Source organism: Physeter macrocephalus, chromosome 21 (genome assembly GCF_002837175.3).
Source record: "Physeter macrocephalus isolate SW-GA chromosome 21, ASM283717v5, whole genome shotgun sequence".
NCBI lineage: Eukaryota > Metazoa > Chordata > Mammalia > Artiodactyla > Physeteridae > Physeter > Physeter macrocephalus.
The window spans coordinates 5511525-5528662 of NC_041234.1; the positions used below are offsets into that span (position 1 = coordinate 5511525).

General features: G+C 33.0%; 1 protein-coding gene across 10 annotated transcripts in view; it reads left to right on the plus strand.

Annotated features, from left to right (window-relative positions):
- CNKSR2 (connector enhancer of kinase suppressor of Ras 2) overlaps positions 1–17138 on the plus strand; it is a 258842-nt gene that overhangs the window by 140700 nt on the left and 101004 nt on the right. For all 10 annotated transcript variants that reach the window (XM_007126579.4, XM_055081924.1, XM_028482781.2 and 7 more), the window contains 2 exons: positions 8950–9083; positions 13961–14172. In XM_007126579.4, coding sequence (XP_007126641.1) covers positions 8950–9083; positions 13961–14172 — 346 coding nt within the window. The remainder of the gene's footprint in view (positions 1–8949; positions 9084–13960; positions 14173–17138) is intronic.

The following is a 17138-nucleotide window of genomic DNA, read 5'->3' on the forward strand; positions in this document are numbered from 1 at the left end:
GACTCATTAATTCGTAGATTAGCAGATCAGACCTTCCCATCACATCATTTTATTTTCTCGCTGCATTATAAGTTGCTTTGTTGTTCCACTCTGTAGTTTTCTATTGACATGTCTTCCCCAAAGATCCTTCTTCAAAGTCCGAGAGGTGGGAACCCTGAAGAAGAGACCCCTTTCAGCCATTAGGTTTCCTTCTCTATATGTGTGGTTAAATTTAACAACTTCTCTCTAGTACCTTCTGTTTCATGGTGAACACCAAAAAGACACTAGTTTCTTTTTGATCCGTGAACTCTATTTGAGGGAATATCTCTAGAAAATAAATTGGTGATTTGGTCCTCTTTTAGATTCCTTTCCACAAGCACAAACTGGAGAATTAAGGTAATGACAATATCTAGTTAAGAATCACTTTTATAGAAAATGCTGAAATAATTGAAAGACCTGCATTTTTTTTTGGCTACACCTACATTTGGTGTGTGTATTCAAAGCTAGAGAACAAAGACTTTAATTTTTTAAATTACTCTACATCATTCCTTAATTATAATTATAATAGATGTTTAAGGCACTGTTTCTAGTTTCATTCCTAAATGCCAAGAAATGTGCCTCATCAGATCACTAATTATATTTATTCCTCATTGCCTATTCAGTTACTGAGTATATTTGTAAATTTACTTTTTCGGAATGCTGAAATCAGAAAAAAAGAAAATCAGCATTTACATAAGTGCTTATATGTATTGACGTTTTTGTAAATTTGTTATTTCAACTGAATTTAGTTCACCTAAATTGTATTGTCCAAGTTCAACGCCTTATAGATAAACAATACTATTAGTGGGGGCAGGGGAGGACCCTGCTTTCAACTTCTTTGAAAATTGACTTTTTACAGAGCAGAAGGAAGAGTATTAGTTTTAATTAAATACTTTCAAGTGGTGGTAAAACAAAGTCTTAGGAGTAAGGGCAATAGATAAGTACTCTAACATACCACACCACCAGCACCAAATCTCCCTGGAATCTATTTTGAAGACCTGAAATTGTAGCATTACAGAGTTCGTTTTTTATCTTAAGGCTTTGGCTTGTGCTAAAATGCAAAAAGAAACCAGAAGCATAATGGAAACTATGTGGTCAGAATTTTTAGAGGATGTATACAACCAAAGATGGACAAAACTTGAGGGTTCGCTTCCAGTAGGGGAAAAATCAAAGAAATAGTGGGATGAGAAGGTCTTGCAGGCAATTCTGGATTCTTTGTGACTTTGCCTGAGGCCACATATTTTTCCTAGTGGCTAAGAAAGGACCTGGGATGTGAAACATGAGTGCTTAATGTAGCAACAGTCCTCTGTGCAGACATAAGTACCATTCTTACTGTATTCCTGCTTCTGGTATGTGTATGAATACGTTGGAGCTAAAATGCCCATTAACTCGCCTAAATATAAATTTTCAGTGCTCGAACCTGAAGAATTGGACATTAGATTATTCCTTTTTTCATAGGCTATACCAATAGTCTACTAAGAATTATTTAAAATAGAGTTTACAAAAAGAAACAATCTGTGGCATTTATTTAACCTCAATATGTCTATTTTATCTTTTTCTTATACAATACCAGGCTTAGCATTTTCAGATAAAATATGGCAAAGTTTGTCTAATGGGGAGGTAGATGCTAATACATGCCTCTAAAAAAAAAGAACAACTTCATTCTAACAAAGGAATAATTATTTTTTAAACTAATAAGGAAATAATTTGTACCTATACAACTAAAACATAACCTTATCTACCCTATTGTGGAAGATTTTTGAGGAATATCACATGTTTTAATGGAAGTTCTAGAGCGAATAGTAGCTTCTATTATTAACTGCAATGATAAATTTTAATTTGGATTTCCTTTTGAAAATCATTCATGGAATTATAGCCAAATAAGCAAAAGCATACAATTCAACTTCATGCTCACAGAGCAATTTCATTAGTACATTTCATGAAATTTGGCAGCTCTTTTGTTAAATTCCTGACTTCTCAGACATTTTGCAATAGAATTGAAAGACTTAAAGCTACTTTAGTCAAATACTACAAGCAGATTTAATCTGGACTTGAATTCTGTTGTCATCGGCACCCATTCATATATAGTAGAGATGTTTTACCTGAGGTAGAATCTTTATTCTAAGAAAGCAAACTAGCAATTCCTTGCTTTCTGAGAACTGTTTTTAAAACACGTCCTTAGTAGCACCCTCTACTAATGTCCTGGATTTTGGTAAGCATGGTGATTGCTTATGGTCAAGTTCTTCCAATTCAATGACACAAATCCTGGGGAATTATGAATAGACCTCAATGTATATTTTTTGATGTTTGTGGTTTTAAATTAGTGTGCATAGGTCACCAGCTTGCATGGGTGGTGTCATTTTCTTCTTACAAGAGATGTATGGGAGAATTAGCTGGACACTGGCAAGAATGTTGATTGAAATCATCACTGGAAATCAACAATTTTTAAAAACATTTAGGAACCCAGGTTTTTTTTTGGTGAGAATGCATCTCAAAAATAATCACTAAAATCAACGCTGGAATTCGATATACTGATATAGGTTTCATTAAACACATTTTTAATATAAAATGATATAAAGCTGTATCATGAGAATTGCTCCTAAACTGTTCTAATCCATAAGTCTCTTAAATCGATGTGATAGTTTCTTGTGTGGTTTTTGTGCTTTTCACTTTAAATTTTATTGCTTAGCATTACCTTGATGCCATTTTTGCAGGATATTTAAATTAAATAAATTTGAGCAGAAAAAGAAATGGAAAGCAAATAGTCATAGGAGTCAATTTTGTCTTTCAACTGGTGTAACGACTGAAGAACATTAATTGATTGTTACATTTCACATACATACAGATATGAATGGTTAAAGTCATTCTGTAAAAATAAAAAACGGAAGCAATAATAAAATTTATTTTAATATCAAAGTTATAGGTTGGGGTGACTGAAAAAAACATTGGTAGCAAAGTTTATATGTTTCTGAGAGCTTTGTTTTAAAAGCATGTTTTGAAGAGGAAGACGAGTAATATTAGATATGACACGAGAAGAAAATAAGTTTTAACTAAAAATGTAACGTGCTGACTGGGAGGCAGAAACAATTATATGTTTTACATGCTCAAATTAGTAAATAGCTGCAAGCAATTGTCACATTACATTTTTGTTCACCAGTGTTTAAGCAAATTAATTGAAGGATCTAAATCACATTTGTGTTTTTCAACCAAATGCTTTCAAAATGTTAACACTGACTACAAATAATCACCTAAGATGAAAAATTATTTTTAGTTTCTTTATTCTTTAGCTTCCTATTCTTTCTTTAGTTAATTTCCTAAAAATGATGCTTACTGTAAATTGAAAAAATTGCAAGTCCAGTTTTAATGTTGCAGTATCAACTATGCCAATAAGAGTGGACAGCAATAAATACACTAGTGGTAGTTTCAGTACAATGTGCAAATTTTGATGATTAATTAGAAAAAGCCATTTTGTAGTGTGACTCTAAAGTCTATATTAGTTGTCCATTGTGTAACTACATACTTACTTTTAGGCCCATATATCTATTTTTAGCTTATATAGATATAGCTTCCTGATCAAATATATGCTTGGAAAAAATGTTTATTCTCTTTGTAGTCTGATAGGAAAGGGAAGATTACATGCTTAAAAAAGAAGACTCAAATCTTTTGTATTTATAACTTTGGATTCTCGAAAAAGCTGTGAAAAAACTGAGTGGGAGAATTTTGAATACAAGTGTTTCTCTTGCTTGAGCTCTTTTCAAATAATTTACTACTTAAGAAAAGCTTGCCCAGGAAAAATTATGCCCAATAATTTTCCAAATTAGATCTAACATTCTTTACATGATCAAGAAATTTACAGGATTGTATGCAACTTCTTGCCTCCCAAAATCCAGAATACATTTTCTCTGGAGCATTTGTTTAGATGACTCAGAGTTGCTAACATAAAACAATATTTTGGTACTTGTATTGGGAATTATAATAAAAACGTGTTTGAACTGAATAAGGACTTGTGTGAATGTTCTGTGCTAGAATAATGGGATATTGTGATCCATTTGAGTCTGTGCTTATTCCCAAGAGTGAATAAAATAAATGGCCAGGTTTTATACTTGATGTAATCATTCATATTTCAATGAGTATTTTCCCCCTGGAAGACAAAGCAAACTCTTTGTGATATTTGCCTTAGTGAATTTTAGAGATAACTACATAATGTGTAATGCACTGTTTTAATCTTCAACATGGGGGCTGTCTTTATGTCATTGGTTTCATTCAAGACTTTATATAGCTCTATGAAAGCTGGGTCACTTACCAGATAGAGGGACAACTAAATTAAGATACGCTTGCCAAGAGTTGTTAAAATGTAAAATGTTTCAAATAAAACCTTTAACATCAGATGTAGTTTTTAAAGTATAGACGTTCTTTTCTCATAGTCTTTAAAACCGTAGTGTTTTCAGAGGTACATTAATACCTTCCAGGTGTGCTCAGTTACCTTAAAGATGTTAGAATCGGGGACACAAGGAAAAGACCTGAGCCATCAGAGGATTTAACGTGAGATTTCAGTGATCCCTTTCCAAAGCTGAAAATTTTATTTTATAATAATCACAGTCTCCCAATGATGTTTAAACTGGATGAGTAGGATATTATCACTATAGTGAGTCATCACTCATGATTCAGAGGAAGATTTGTGCCTTACCATATTGTGGGATATAATTTGAAGGTATTTATATAGTTTAAACGGACAATATGAAAAATGTATGTGTACGTAACCTAATAAATTTCTGAGTCCTGTTCACAGTAGTAAGTTATCATTAACTGACCTAAGGTTATAAATGTATATTTGAAGAGATGCATACGATCATTTTATTTAGGATTTGGATATTTTAAGAGATGCATGCCAGTGCCCCCAAAATCTATCATAGATTTATTTTAGAAGAGTAACAACATATGTGCAAAATATGTTCTCCCTGTTGGAGCCTCATTGAATCTGAAAGGAAAACTTTATGTCAGTAGGACCATTTAGATATGAAAAATAAATTTTATGGCAAGGTCTTTCCAGGAAATAAATCCTCTTGGATAGAATCCAGAATGGATCCATATCATACTTGATTGCATACCGTAGTGGATCAAGTTATACTGAGGCTTCATGCTTACTTGAGTAAGAAGATGCAGTCTTAAAATACCCTTGTATTTTATCCATAAGTGATGATAGCTCTTAATTCTCTTCCTGTGCAGATTTTACCAGTTAAGAGAAAGAATCAAAAGGCAAAGTGGTAAAATAAAAAAATATTACCCTTTAATTCTGTTTTTTTCTTATATTGGAAATTCTTTATAGTACAACGGTAACTACTTTTTTTATACTATGTTATGAAGAAATGATTAAAACTAAATGTTAACCAAGGTAGGAAGAACTATCCTTCTGCACTATTATACTTACATATTTAGGTATTTTTTCTGAAACTAAGGCATATGTCTATTAAATTTTGAATTAAACGCTGAGAGAACTTTTTTGATTTGAGGGAGGCTGTATTTGTCACTTTTTGTGTATTTTCACATACTTGTTGGTTATCGGTAATAGGTGTAATTTTAATGGCACTTGTTACAAGTAGGAATTTCTCACTGATAATTTCAGCTAATAGCATCATTTATTCTGTGCTTGATTTAGTCACATTTTGCCTATCTTTCTAATATTCTTTAATGCCTTCTTCATTCTTGTAGTCATTTAATTTTGTACCCTTTCAATTCTTGTCCAAAGTTAGAACATTTTTAAGACATTATAGTTTTAAATTATCACAAATTTCCTTTGGGGTTAAGTAGCTATTTCCATTTTCCCATGAAGCTTCTATTTTACCATATTTTATTTTTCCATTGCTTAATGTCTTTTTTTAGATGAGATTCTCAAGAATAATGTTTACTTTTTAGCTTGGATTAGCTTGACAAAAATAGTACAATTAGTAGACAAAAATACAATGAATATATTTAGCATTTACCATGTGTTTTACTTAGTACAAGGCATACTTGATTAGCCAGATGATATCTGCATGATAAACCAGTTTAAATGTTTTCTATGATTTACCAGTTAATAAAATAACTAGCCAGTAAGAATTAAACAACAGGATTGACTAATTTCTTCTTTCTCTGAAAGAAGTTGTTTTTTTCAACCGCTTCAATTAATTGAACCAGCTGGCACAATCAAACCTGTTATCTGTTTAAGCCTAAGAGTCTTTTTCTTCTACATTTTTGCTAATTTAACTAACTGTGTTAACTGAGGACATTAATAGCAACTCCGTGTTGAAAATAGAAGCCTAGAGAAAATATCAATTTGAAGGAAGTTGACAAGGCTAATATTTAAATTTCCTGGAAGGGGAAGGAACAAGTACCCTAAATAGACAATCCTGGTAATAGTCCAGGCAGAATAAAATATTTTGTTGGTCCTTACCTCACACTTCAGAGGTATTTAAAATATACTTGTAATCATTGACTACTACTTCTCCTTTTTTCCTTTTTTCCTTCCTTCCTTCCTTCCTTCCTCTTTGTTTGGGGAGGGCAGGGATAGGTACTAACCAGGAGAAATTACCTTTAGTTCTACAGGTGGTAAAATAAAAGGAGAGAAGTCTTCAAAATAGAAGTAGTGACCCTAGAAAAGAAGAAAGAGAATAAAAATTTGTTAGATTATTTTTTTTTAATGCTTGTGTTCTTAGAACTTGTTTTTAAGTTCACTTGTAATGTTAGGATATTTTAAAATAAGAGCATATTAGAGCATTTTAAAAGCATACTGAGTATAAGTTTTTCTCTCACAGTGCATCTGTTATAGAAAGTTTTGGCAAGTAATGTACTGTGTAATGAATGTTTTCTTTACATTTCTATAATGATTAAATTTTGGTTAGACTTGTTCTTTAATGTCATTTGTATTTAATACCAAGATGTCCTGACAGAGAGGAAACAATGATAAACAGTCACATCACAGATCACACTTGATCTAAAGGTCCTATCAAACCTCATAAATACACTACCATGTGTAAAATAGATAGCTAGTGGGAACCTGCTGTATAGCACAGGGAGCTCAGCTCGGTGCTCCGTGACGACCTAGATGGGTGAGATGGAGGGGGAGTGGGAGGGAGGCCCAAGAGGGAGGGGATATAGGTATACATATAGCTGATTGACTTCAATGTACAACAGAAACTAACACAACATTGTAAAGCAATTTTACTCCAGTTAAAAAAACAAAGGTCCTATCATTCAAAGATCTGTTGTAGAGGCATGTAATACATCCTTAGAAAGAATATAATTCTCTATTTCCTCAGGCTTCATGGTGTTCATCTGTACACGTAACTCCCGATTACCTATATAAATTTCAGGATTTCCCATTGCCAAAATTTTTGTTTCTAAAAGACACGCATAGTTTAACTGGATGCTATTCCAAATCAGCATAGTTAAACGTAATAGTCTTTACTGTGTACTTTCAAAATATATCAAAATCCCTCAACATGTAAACTTCCTGACTATTTTTTTACATCATAGAAGGTAGAATATTGTAGAGTCCCAAAATAAATTATCAATTATTTTTCCCTTCTCTCTCTCTTTCTTTAATTTCTATTTCACATAGATTAAAACTTAACCATCATTTTGGCAGGATGTGTGATTTCAAGCTATTAAGGTGAGCTGTGTAAAAAGGAAGGTCAAAAACCATGAACTGAGTCATAAACTATGTAGCCTACCCCAGTGACCTACATTGTACATTGTATTTATGCTTGGATTTTTGAACAAATTTTGTTTATCTGTACAAAAGTATTGTCACAATATATAATAGTTGTACTATGCCATTTTTTGAGTGTCCAGCAATACGTGTTAAAGTAATAGAACTATGGGTCTATATAGATATGATAAAAAGTGTTTTCATCCTGGCTAAAATGGCAACATCTTGTCACGTGAAGATACAGTTAATTTTGTGATCATTATTTTTGTTTGCGATTGCATTAAAGTTCTTATTTTTTAATATGTTATTGTATATGTAGCTAAGCAGTAAGATCTGTAAGATAAACATGAAAATTTGTGAATTTTAGTTTCACTTTAGAATAATTTCTCGAACCACAATATCATTTCCAAATGCTGTGACGTTTAGAATTGGGAGTGCTCGTAAGTTAATGCATCCTGATGTATTGCTTAATTCAGTATATAGAGAATCTTAATTTTTAAAAAAACTTATTTAATACGTAAATACAGGCATGAAAATGAGATCTCTAGGTATGCAACTAAAAATTATTTTAAACAATGGTAAATGTGTGTGCCTATGAAAAATGAAATGATTGTGTCACACTAATCACCATACTTTTGAAGATGTACCATAAAATGACTTTGAGAAGACAGTATTGTTTATATTTATGAAAAAAGTACATTTTCCTAGAAAATATTCTCTCGTATTGGCCTTTCATACTCCATTTTTGTAAACTTTTTTGAGAATCTGTCACATTTTACTGACTTAGGAGTGTAATGTATCTTTTTTGGGAAACGATCTGAATTATCTTTCTTGTATACCAGTCAGGATGTGAGTGAACTAATTTTTTTGGAAGTTACTCTTTATTATCTCTCTTTCAAAAGTGGGATTCTTACAAAGCAAATTTAAATACGTTTCTGACTGTGAGATAAATCTTCCCATTATGAAACAACACTGCATGATAGATTTACCTTATAAATAGCTTTTACGCGGTTATGCCGTACAATAAGGTGAGTTAGGAACTAAGTGAAAACCTCTAAAGCGATAAATTTTTTGTTTTTGGAGACTCAGAGGAATATCCATGTGCTAAATAACATGCTTCTTGATTTCAGCCAAGTTCAAACACTTTGTAGAAATAGATCATTTAAAAATGATAACTATGTGTCGTTGTTGTTGTTTTGTGTGTTGTTTGTGTGTGTATGTATTTTCTTTTTCATTTTAACCAGCCTCTTATACCTAGAAGTCCCACAAGCAGCGTTGCCACGCCTTCCAGCACCATCAGTACACCCACCAAAAGAGACAGTTCCGCCCTCCAGGATCTCTACATTCCCCCTCCTCCTGCAGAACCGTATATTCCCAGGTATAAAACTAACCATCATGTTGTTCTACGTAGCTTCTAGCTAAAAACTAACCTACGCGCATGTAATCTGTGAAGTAAATTCTCACAAAACACCTTGAATGTTTTCTCAGTTAAGAATTCTGAGCACATTCTGGAAAATCATTGCCTTATAGAGACTGTACTCTAGTTAATAATAACAATAACTAATTTGTATTAAACACTGTACATTAAATATCTTATAAGCATTATCTCACATAATAGGAAACTAATATAAAATAACAGCTAGGATTATTTTAGTAAGTAAAAAATAAGTGAGGCTCTTTGGTAAGAAGCCACAGGAAATCTCAAGTTACTTTGAAGCATTTCATACTTTATTTCTAAAAGAGAAAGTTAGAGATAACTTCTATGCTTTCTTAAATGTATATAATGAGGAAGATTTTTTTTTCTTAGATGATGATGAGGGAGAGTGTTTCTTCCCCCAATACCTCTGTATCTACAGTTTCCACTTGGTTAGTTCATTAGTGTTTCTTTCAGAAAGTAGAGAGAGTTTGCAAGAGAATGAGTTGCCTTTAAAGTCTATTTTCAGATTTCTGGAGGCTGTATCTCCATTTCATGTTCCAAATTCCTGTTTGAAATTCTTGGCAGGTGGAAGACTATAACTTTGTGCCATCATGCATTTTGTCCAAAAGCATTATGATTTCCAGCCTTGTGGAATACAAAAATTACAGAAAAGGGCCAGCACTAAATGGGGATAATTAATACCAATCACAAAGTATTTGATTCAGTTTTTAAATTAGTTGTTCAGTCATTCAAAAACAATAATTTAAGGTCTCTTGTTTTCAAGCTATACTTAATATTAAAATTCTTTAATAAATAAAAGTACTGAAATTCCTTGTTTTAATTAATTTTCACTATTCTTTACTTTAGTACACCTAATGTTTCATTCTGTTGGATATGATGGTACTGACATTTTACCATCTAAATGCTTCATGACAACATGGCATGTCTGCAAATACTGTGTTGTCATCTAGTAATAAAACTGCAGTCAATTTTATTGACATTTTAGGTCTTTTTTTTGAGAATTAAATGTGGCTGTGAGAACATGGTTTGTGAGAAGATACAATTTACTAAGCTGGCGTTTCAAAAATCATTCTAATATATAATTTACAGTCTTATGTTAAATTTACAATCAGATGTACAAATTCATCTGATATGCTAGTCAAATTCAAGTTGAATTTTAATTCTATTAAGATAGTGTCAGACTTTTTGAATACTCTTGTAAGAGGAGCAATAAAAGCATGTGTGTTTCAAATAGGAAATGACTCTTTTGGTTTGTTTTTCATTTTAATGGGAAAGATTTTTATTTCAGTGCAATTGATTATTTAAAAGACCTTATTCTTCAGAGGGCTACATGTACAGATAATCATCAGAAAATTATTTTTAGCAAGTCTCTGCGGTTTTTTGATGTTCTTTCCTTGTCTCTTGGATAGGGAGGAACTTGTAATAAAGAGAGTGTTTCCTAGACAGAATGCATTTAAAATGTACTTCAGAAGACAAAGGAGTTAAAGAATCCAGTTCTGTCCTCTTAAGTGTGGTGCAGATATGATGAAGGCAATATACTGAAGTCAATAAAAAGCTTTAGGGCTTCCCTGGTGGCGCAGTGGTTGAGAGTCCGCCTGCCGATGCAGGGGACACGGGTTCGTGCCCCGGTCCGGGAGGATCCCACATGCCGCGGAGCGGCTGGGCCCGTGAGCCGTGGCCGCTGAGCCTGCGCGTCCGGAGCCTGTGCCCCGCAACGGGAGAGGCCACAACAGTGAGAGGCCCGCGTACCACAAAAAAAAAAAAAAAAAAAAAAAAGCTTTAAACATGCTGTTTACAAAAACAGGAGAATGCAAGAGACTGAAGTATCAGCATAGTGGTACTTGTTTTGGTAGTATTGCTTGAATGTTCCATACTTTTCAGTAAAATTCATAATTAGGGTATTATCTGTCGCCTTAATTGATTCTTAGTCTAGTGTGTAATTTAACAGAATGTTCTAAATGTTTTTGAGTCAAATTATTAGTTACCTAGTCACACAATCGTTTGATATAGCCCAGTTAGAAAATATGTGCGTGAGACTCCCTTTGTACCACAGCCTCATATAAATTATCTGCATTTTCTGGTTTGACGTGAAGTTATAATAGTCATAAAACTTTTTGCATTTGTCATTCTTTTATAGATACAGCTGTGGCTTTTTTTTTCTCATTTTGAGGATGAATGAGGCTCACCTAATTTAACTCATCTGAACGTTTATTTTTTCCTACATTAAAAACTTTTGTTTATGTAGGATAGGCATTTTGGTGATAATTTGAATTGTAAATAATAAAAGCTTTCTCATCTTAAAACCAAAAAACCTTAAAAATGGTAGGACTAGTTGTCAAATTAGGTAGACTTTTTTTCATGTGATTATAATTCTTTGAACACATTTATTCCAGAAAAAGAATGTGATTGCAAAAGTGACTTTTTCTCTAAAAGAGAAAACACTCATGTATGTGAAGTGAGTGAAATTTGGTCAGTTTTTTTTTATTATATGACTGTATACAATTTCATTATCATAGTATACAGCGAACTTTTATACTTAACCAAATTTCTTTTTCTATCATGAAAACCAAGAATTTGTAGGTCTTGCACAATTATGAAGTTTAAATACTAATTTCTCTTATTAATTTTACTGTGAGCCATTAAATATAAAGATAGTCCAGTGAAGGAGTGCTCTAACTTTCCATATGTTCCCTTAAATCCTTTTTAGAGCAAAAGTGTAGATTTATTATATATATGTATAGATGTATAACATTAAGAAAAATTTTATAGCAGTACAAATTAATATGTTGAGTTATTCAGGGTCTCATAATGTGAGTGCATATACACACAGGCACATCCACTTATATACACAATACATGTATCAGTTCATTCTACTGCAAAGTTTGGGTTTGATCTGTACTTTTCTTAATTCAACTTTATTGAATGTATTCCATACAGACAGGTCTAATAAGTCTTCTTTGCTGAGAGAAGGCCTCTCTTTCATATCATTATAGAGTAAGGAATACCAGCCCTTCCCATTTTCTACCACAGGGTATGTCCTTATAAGTAGAGCATGGTGAATTAACTAGGGCTGAATCACCCTCTGACCTCAGCTGCATTAACATTCATGTCACAGGCCTGACAGAAACGTCTGCCCATTTATGGATAGGCATAACCTTCCCCAGTGCCCCAAGTTCATTAGGGCTGTTTCCAAGCTAATTGCAGTGTCAGTTTATTTTTGCTAGAGGACTAACTAACAAAAAGCGCCAGGCAATTTGTTCAGGAAAAGTTTTTAGCTAGCCGAAAATAAAATTGTGTCTGGATTTTATATTTATTTTCGTTGTGTTACCTAAGAACTAGCTTTCATAGTTACAATTTGGTAATAAGCAATACTTTTATTTAAAAAATAAAAGAGCGACAGCTTGCTGATTCAGTCAGTCTTGAGAATATTATTTACTACTTTCTACATAGTTCAAATAATAGGAATATAGTTCTCTTCATTTGGACAAACCCAACCTAGACATTTGTATACTGAGAGAGAGGTATAGTATACTGTAGTATAAAAGTATAATATTTTTGGTGAACTGAAACTCATATTTTAGAATTGACATTAGATTTATAAGCTCATCACCATCTCATAAGACTTAATAGGTCACTTAAAAATTTGTTATTTTTGTCTGTCTTGTTATAATTCAGTTTATTCTGTGGATTTAAGATTTCCGTCTTGGCATTTAAAATTAAATTTTATCTGGTTTGATAATATTCATGGCACTGTTTAGGGTAGAACTGGAAACAATTAAGAACTAGGAAGAAATAAAATTAGTGATCAGCAAGGAAAGAAACATTGCGTTCACATCCATAGTCATGTTCTAGAATATGAGCTTTTCTAACAGAAATTTTATAGCTAGTCAGTGAAATTATCATAAAATAAGCAGGGTTCATTTTAACTAATCCTAAATGGAATATTTCTACCAAAATACCACTCATTATTGTCCCAATCACCTGGGCTGTGTGATTAATATTTACTATGTGTGAGTAACAGTTTTAGGGATCCCATAAATTTAAATTAGAGATTTTTCACTTCAGAATCCTATAGAAAAAAAAAATCAACTTGCCATCATCTTAAATCCCATTCTTAAACTCTATATATGATGAGGTTTCTCCACCCTCTCTCCACAAGAGATGTTGCTGATGTGTAATTAAATTTTGATATATCCATTTAGAATGAGTTCCATGAACATATCTTTTTTTACTATTAAATGAGATAAAACAGTTTAAATACAGACAATAATTCTTTTCATTAACGTTTATTTTAAATTAATAACAAGCTGTTTGAAATCCTTACAACACCAGTTTATATAGTGCTAACTTAGTTCTTAAGGTCACAGTACCCTCACAGAAGTGGCAGTTCTTAAATACATCTTTGTTTTTAAGCAGTGCCAATATTACCATGAACCAATTAGATAAACTGGCAGAAGAAAGCTACATTGTTGGCATTGTTAACATTATATCTATTTTCTTAAGCACTAAAAGCAATTTATGAGCTAAGATGATTTCTTTTATGTGCCATAGTATTGAACATGGACTAGAGCAGGAGTTAGAAGATCCATGGCCTATGTCTAGCTGTGTAACCTTTAGGCTAGTCATTTAACCTCTCTGAGCCTTGGCATTTTTTTTCCTGCAAAACAGGAATAATTTAAAGTTTCCCTATAAACCTCAAAGAAAGTTTGGAAAGATCAGAAGATATATAGGAAGGATATTATTACTACTTTAGACTGTCTCTGTCATTTTACCACTGTAACACTTTTCTACGTCCTTCTCCTTTACCCTTTCTTTAGGGATGAAAAAGGAAACCTTCCTTGTGAAGACCTCAGAGGACACATGGTGGGCAAGCCAGTGCATAAGGGATCTGAATCACCAAATTCATTTCTGGATCAGGAATATCGAAAGAGGTTTAATATTGTGGAGGAAGATACTGTCTTGTATTGTTATGAATATGAAAAGGGAAGATCAAGTAGTCAAGGAAGACGAGAAAGCACCCCAACTTATGGTAAGAGTTCTTCTCTTACATTGATGAAAGAGCTTATGTCTGGTATGGAAATCTCAATTTCTTTTCCTAGGCTTTTGGGTTGTGAAAATTACTTGATAGCTTTTGAATCGTTATAATTGATCTGTGTCTGTCGTGTGCTTCCAAGTGGAATCTCAACAATATGAGGCATGACATTAAAAATTATTCTAAGTTTTCCAAAAATAAGTAAGAATAGTAGGTAGCATTTTAACTCATTAATGATTTACAGAAACCTTTCTGACTCACATGTAATTTTTGTAGATCAGGTGTTGCCAAACTGGACTACTTCAAGGGGTTTTCTCCCCTTTTTTTAATGAATATTTACTGTTAACATGACTTATTTAAAATAAAATTTCCTTATTTCTCAGGTATTAAAAAATCTTTAGATGGACTTTTCTGGGTAAAATCTCATCTCAATTTTTGTTTTTTATAAGAAGCTGTAAATTTTGAGTGGATTTTAAATAGGAAGGACATAATGTATTTAAAGCAAAGATGGGCCTAGAGTTACCATGTCCCAGGATTTTTTATCTGACTCCTGTTTTTCCATGCATGACCAAGAAAGTAACCCAGTCACAAATACTTAAAATTGATATAGTGTAGCTGAAAGATTTGCAGATAAAGTTGCCTAAAGTTAAAGTAGTAACACCTATGGTCCTATTGCAAGAATGAATGTATTGAACTGGAATTCTGTGCTCCTTTCTTTTCAGTTTTGGGGGAAGGGCAGGATCCTTCTTACTTTTTCACTATGGCCATATGCCTCCCTCCTGTGGTTCCGAAAGATTAAATACCTTATTACCCACGCCTTATTTCCTTACAGCTCTTTGGTAATAATTATGTATGAAAAGTTTTGGCCAAAACGATCCTGAATAATAGGAACCATACCTATCTTGCTTTGTGTTATTCTCTGTACATATGCTGTTTTATCATGTGCTCCTCATCAATTATACTACTCTGGTGGCACTTATTTTGAACTGTCATAAATTGAAGGTATTTGCACCTTTGCTTTTCTCCACTATTATATTGTAAACCTCTGCAGTATAGAGGCCTGCCATCTTTTTATCCCTGCCCCTGCCCCATCACATGAGATTTTTATTTTTGTTCATTTGTTCCACAAGTACTTATTGACTACCTATTATTGGATAGGCATTAATGTATATCAACTCTTCTTTTGTTATGTCCCAGAATTTTCTGGCTATTTTCTACTTGTGTTGAAGTAGATAAGAATGTTTAATTTAAGGGGAACTTATTGTCACCAGATGAAGTTGATTATTGACAGCTTTATAAAAAAAATAGTTTACTAAGTTCTTACTTAAATGGCTATGAATTGTTAGTTCCTTCAGACTGTGGTTTAAAGCACCTAGTGCTATCATGTTCCACAGATCATATCTCTTCCAATAAAATAGAATGCCATTTAAATTTTAGAAAAAGTAGCTATCCTAGAGATACTTGATATACTTTTATAAACCACTTAGGAGAAAAGAAATGTATATATGCTTAAAAGAGGGATGAGGAAGTAAAAGCAAAAGTTCTTTTACTTTTGGTCATATAGTCTGAACTTTCACTAGAGATACTTATAGATACTTCAGTAGAGATTCCCTGGCACAACTTGAAAGTTGTTCCGGGTAACTAGCAGTTTAATGTATATTTACCTTTTTAAAATCAGCTCTTAAATAATAAAACTTACCTTTCACATATGTGAATTTTTGGCCATAGTATTCCCAAAGATTAATTCATTGGGATGAATTAACTCATTAATTAACTCATTCAGCTAATATTAGTTGTGTACATCAGGTCAGCCAGGCACTTGGGATGCAAAGATGAATAAAACATAAATCTTCCCTGGAAGGCAGTCACAATGCAGAGGGAAAAAACAAAGAGATGCAGTGCAGCCACTTTAGGTAAGTAGGAAGGTGTGAACAGAGTTCTGCAGTAGCCTGGGAGCTGAAGCCCCAGAGTCTTCCTGGGAAGTCACATAAATAAAAGTGACATTTATGCTGAGTTTTAAATGATGAATAGTCATCATCCAGGGTTTCTAAATGCTAGTTATCCCCACTAAATACCTGACACCTTCTCAAACCTAGATCTGAGATCTGAGGGTTTATATAAATCTCCCAGCCCAGACCCTACAGGCCCCAAGTAACTTCAAACCAATAAGCAATAATCGATGACAACTTCTTTATTTAACCTATAAAATGGTCCCATTACATGGACCCCCAAATGTGACAATATTCTCTTGGATTTAAAAACAGTGATAATGAAATACTTGATCCTGCTGAAGTATATTGAAAAAAAAAACCTGAAGTTACAAAATAAGTCCACATTTTATATTTTCTGAAAATGACAGTAATTTAACCTGTTAGCACTTGTGTAATACCTTAAAAGGCATTGTATAAGTCCTTTAGCCTCACAGAGTTCAACTTAGTTCTTAGTTACAAATACCCTTATCTTCAAGTATGTGGACTTAGTCACCATTACTGCCTATTAACTTCCCAGCTTATCTGTTTACTCAAAGAGGTTTAGAGTTATAAGAGTCTAAATAGGATTTTGAGAAGCAAAGGAGAAACAGGATACAGTTTTTAGTGTGTGCTTTTGGTTTCATTCACATGATAGATATGTAAGACAAAAATATTTAAGGAAGCTCAGTTATTAGACACTGTGACAAAGAAACAGATGGAAAGAAAAATACTTGAAAATACCCTAATTGTGAGCTTTAAAATGTATTGATTAACCAAGGTTCTCATTTTATATCATGAACCCACTCTTTGTGGCTAAGAGTGAATTAAAAGATCAGTTATTTGCCCTAAGCTGTAAGATAAATACAGTATGGATAGACAGTGGATGGCCCGTCTAGAAAATAAGTAAACAATACCTGTTGAGATTTATGTATGCCAGGCACTCTTCTAAGCATTTAAAAGTCATTAACCCATTTAATCCTCACAACAACCCTG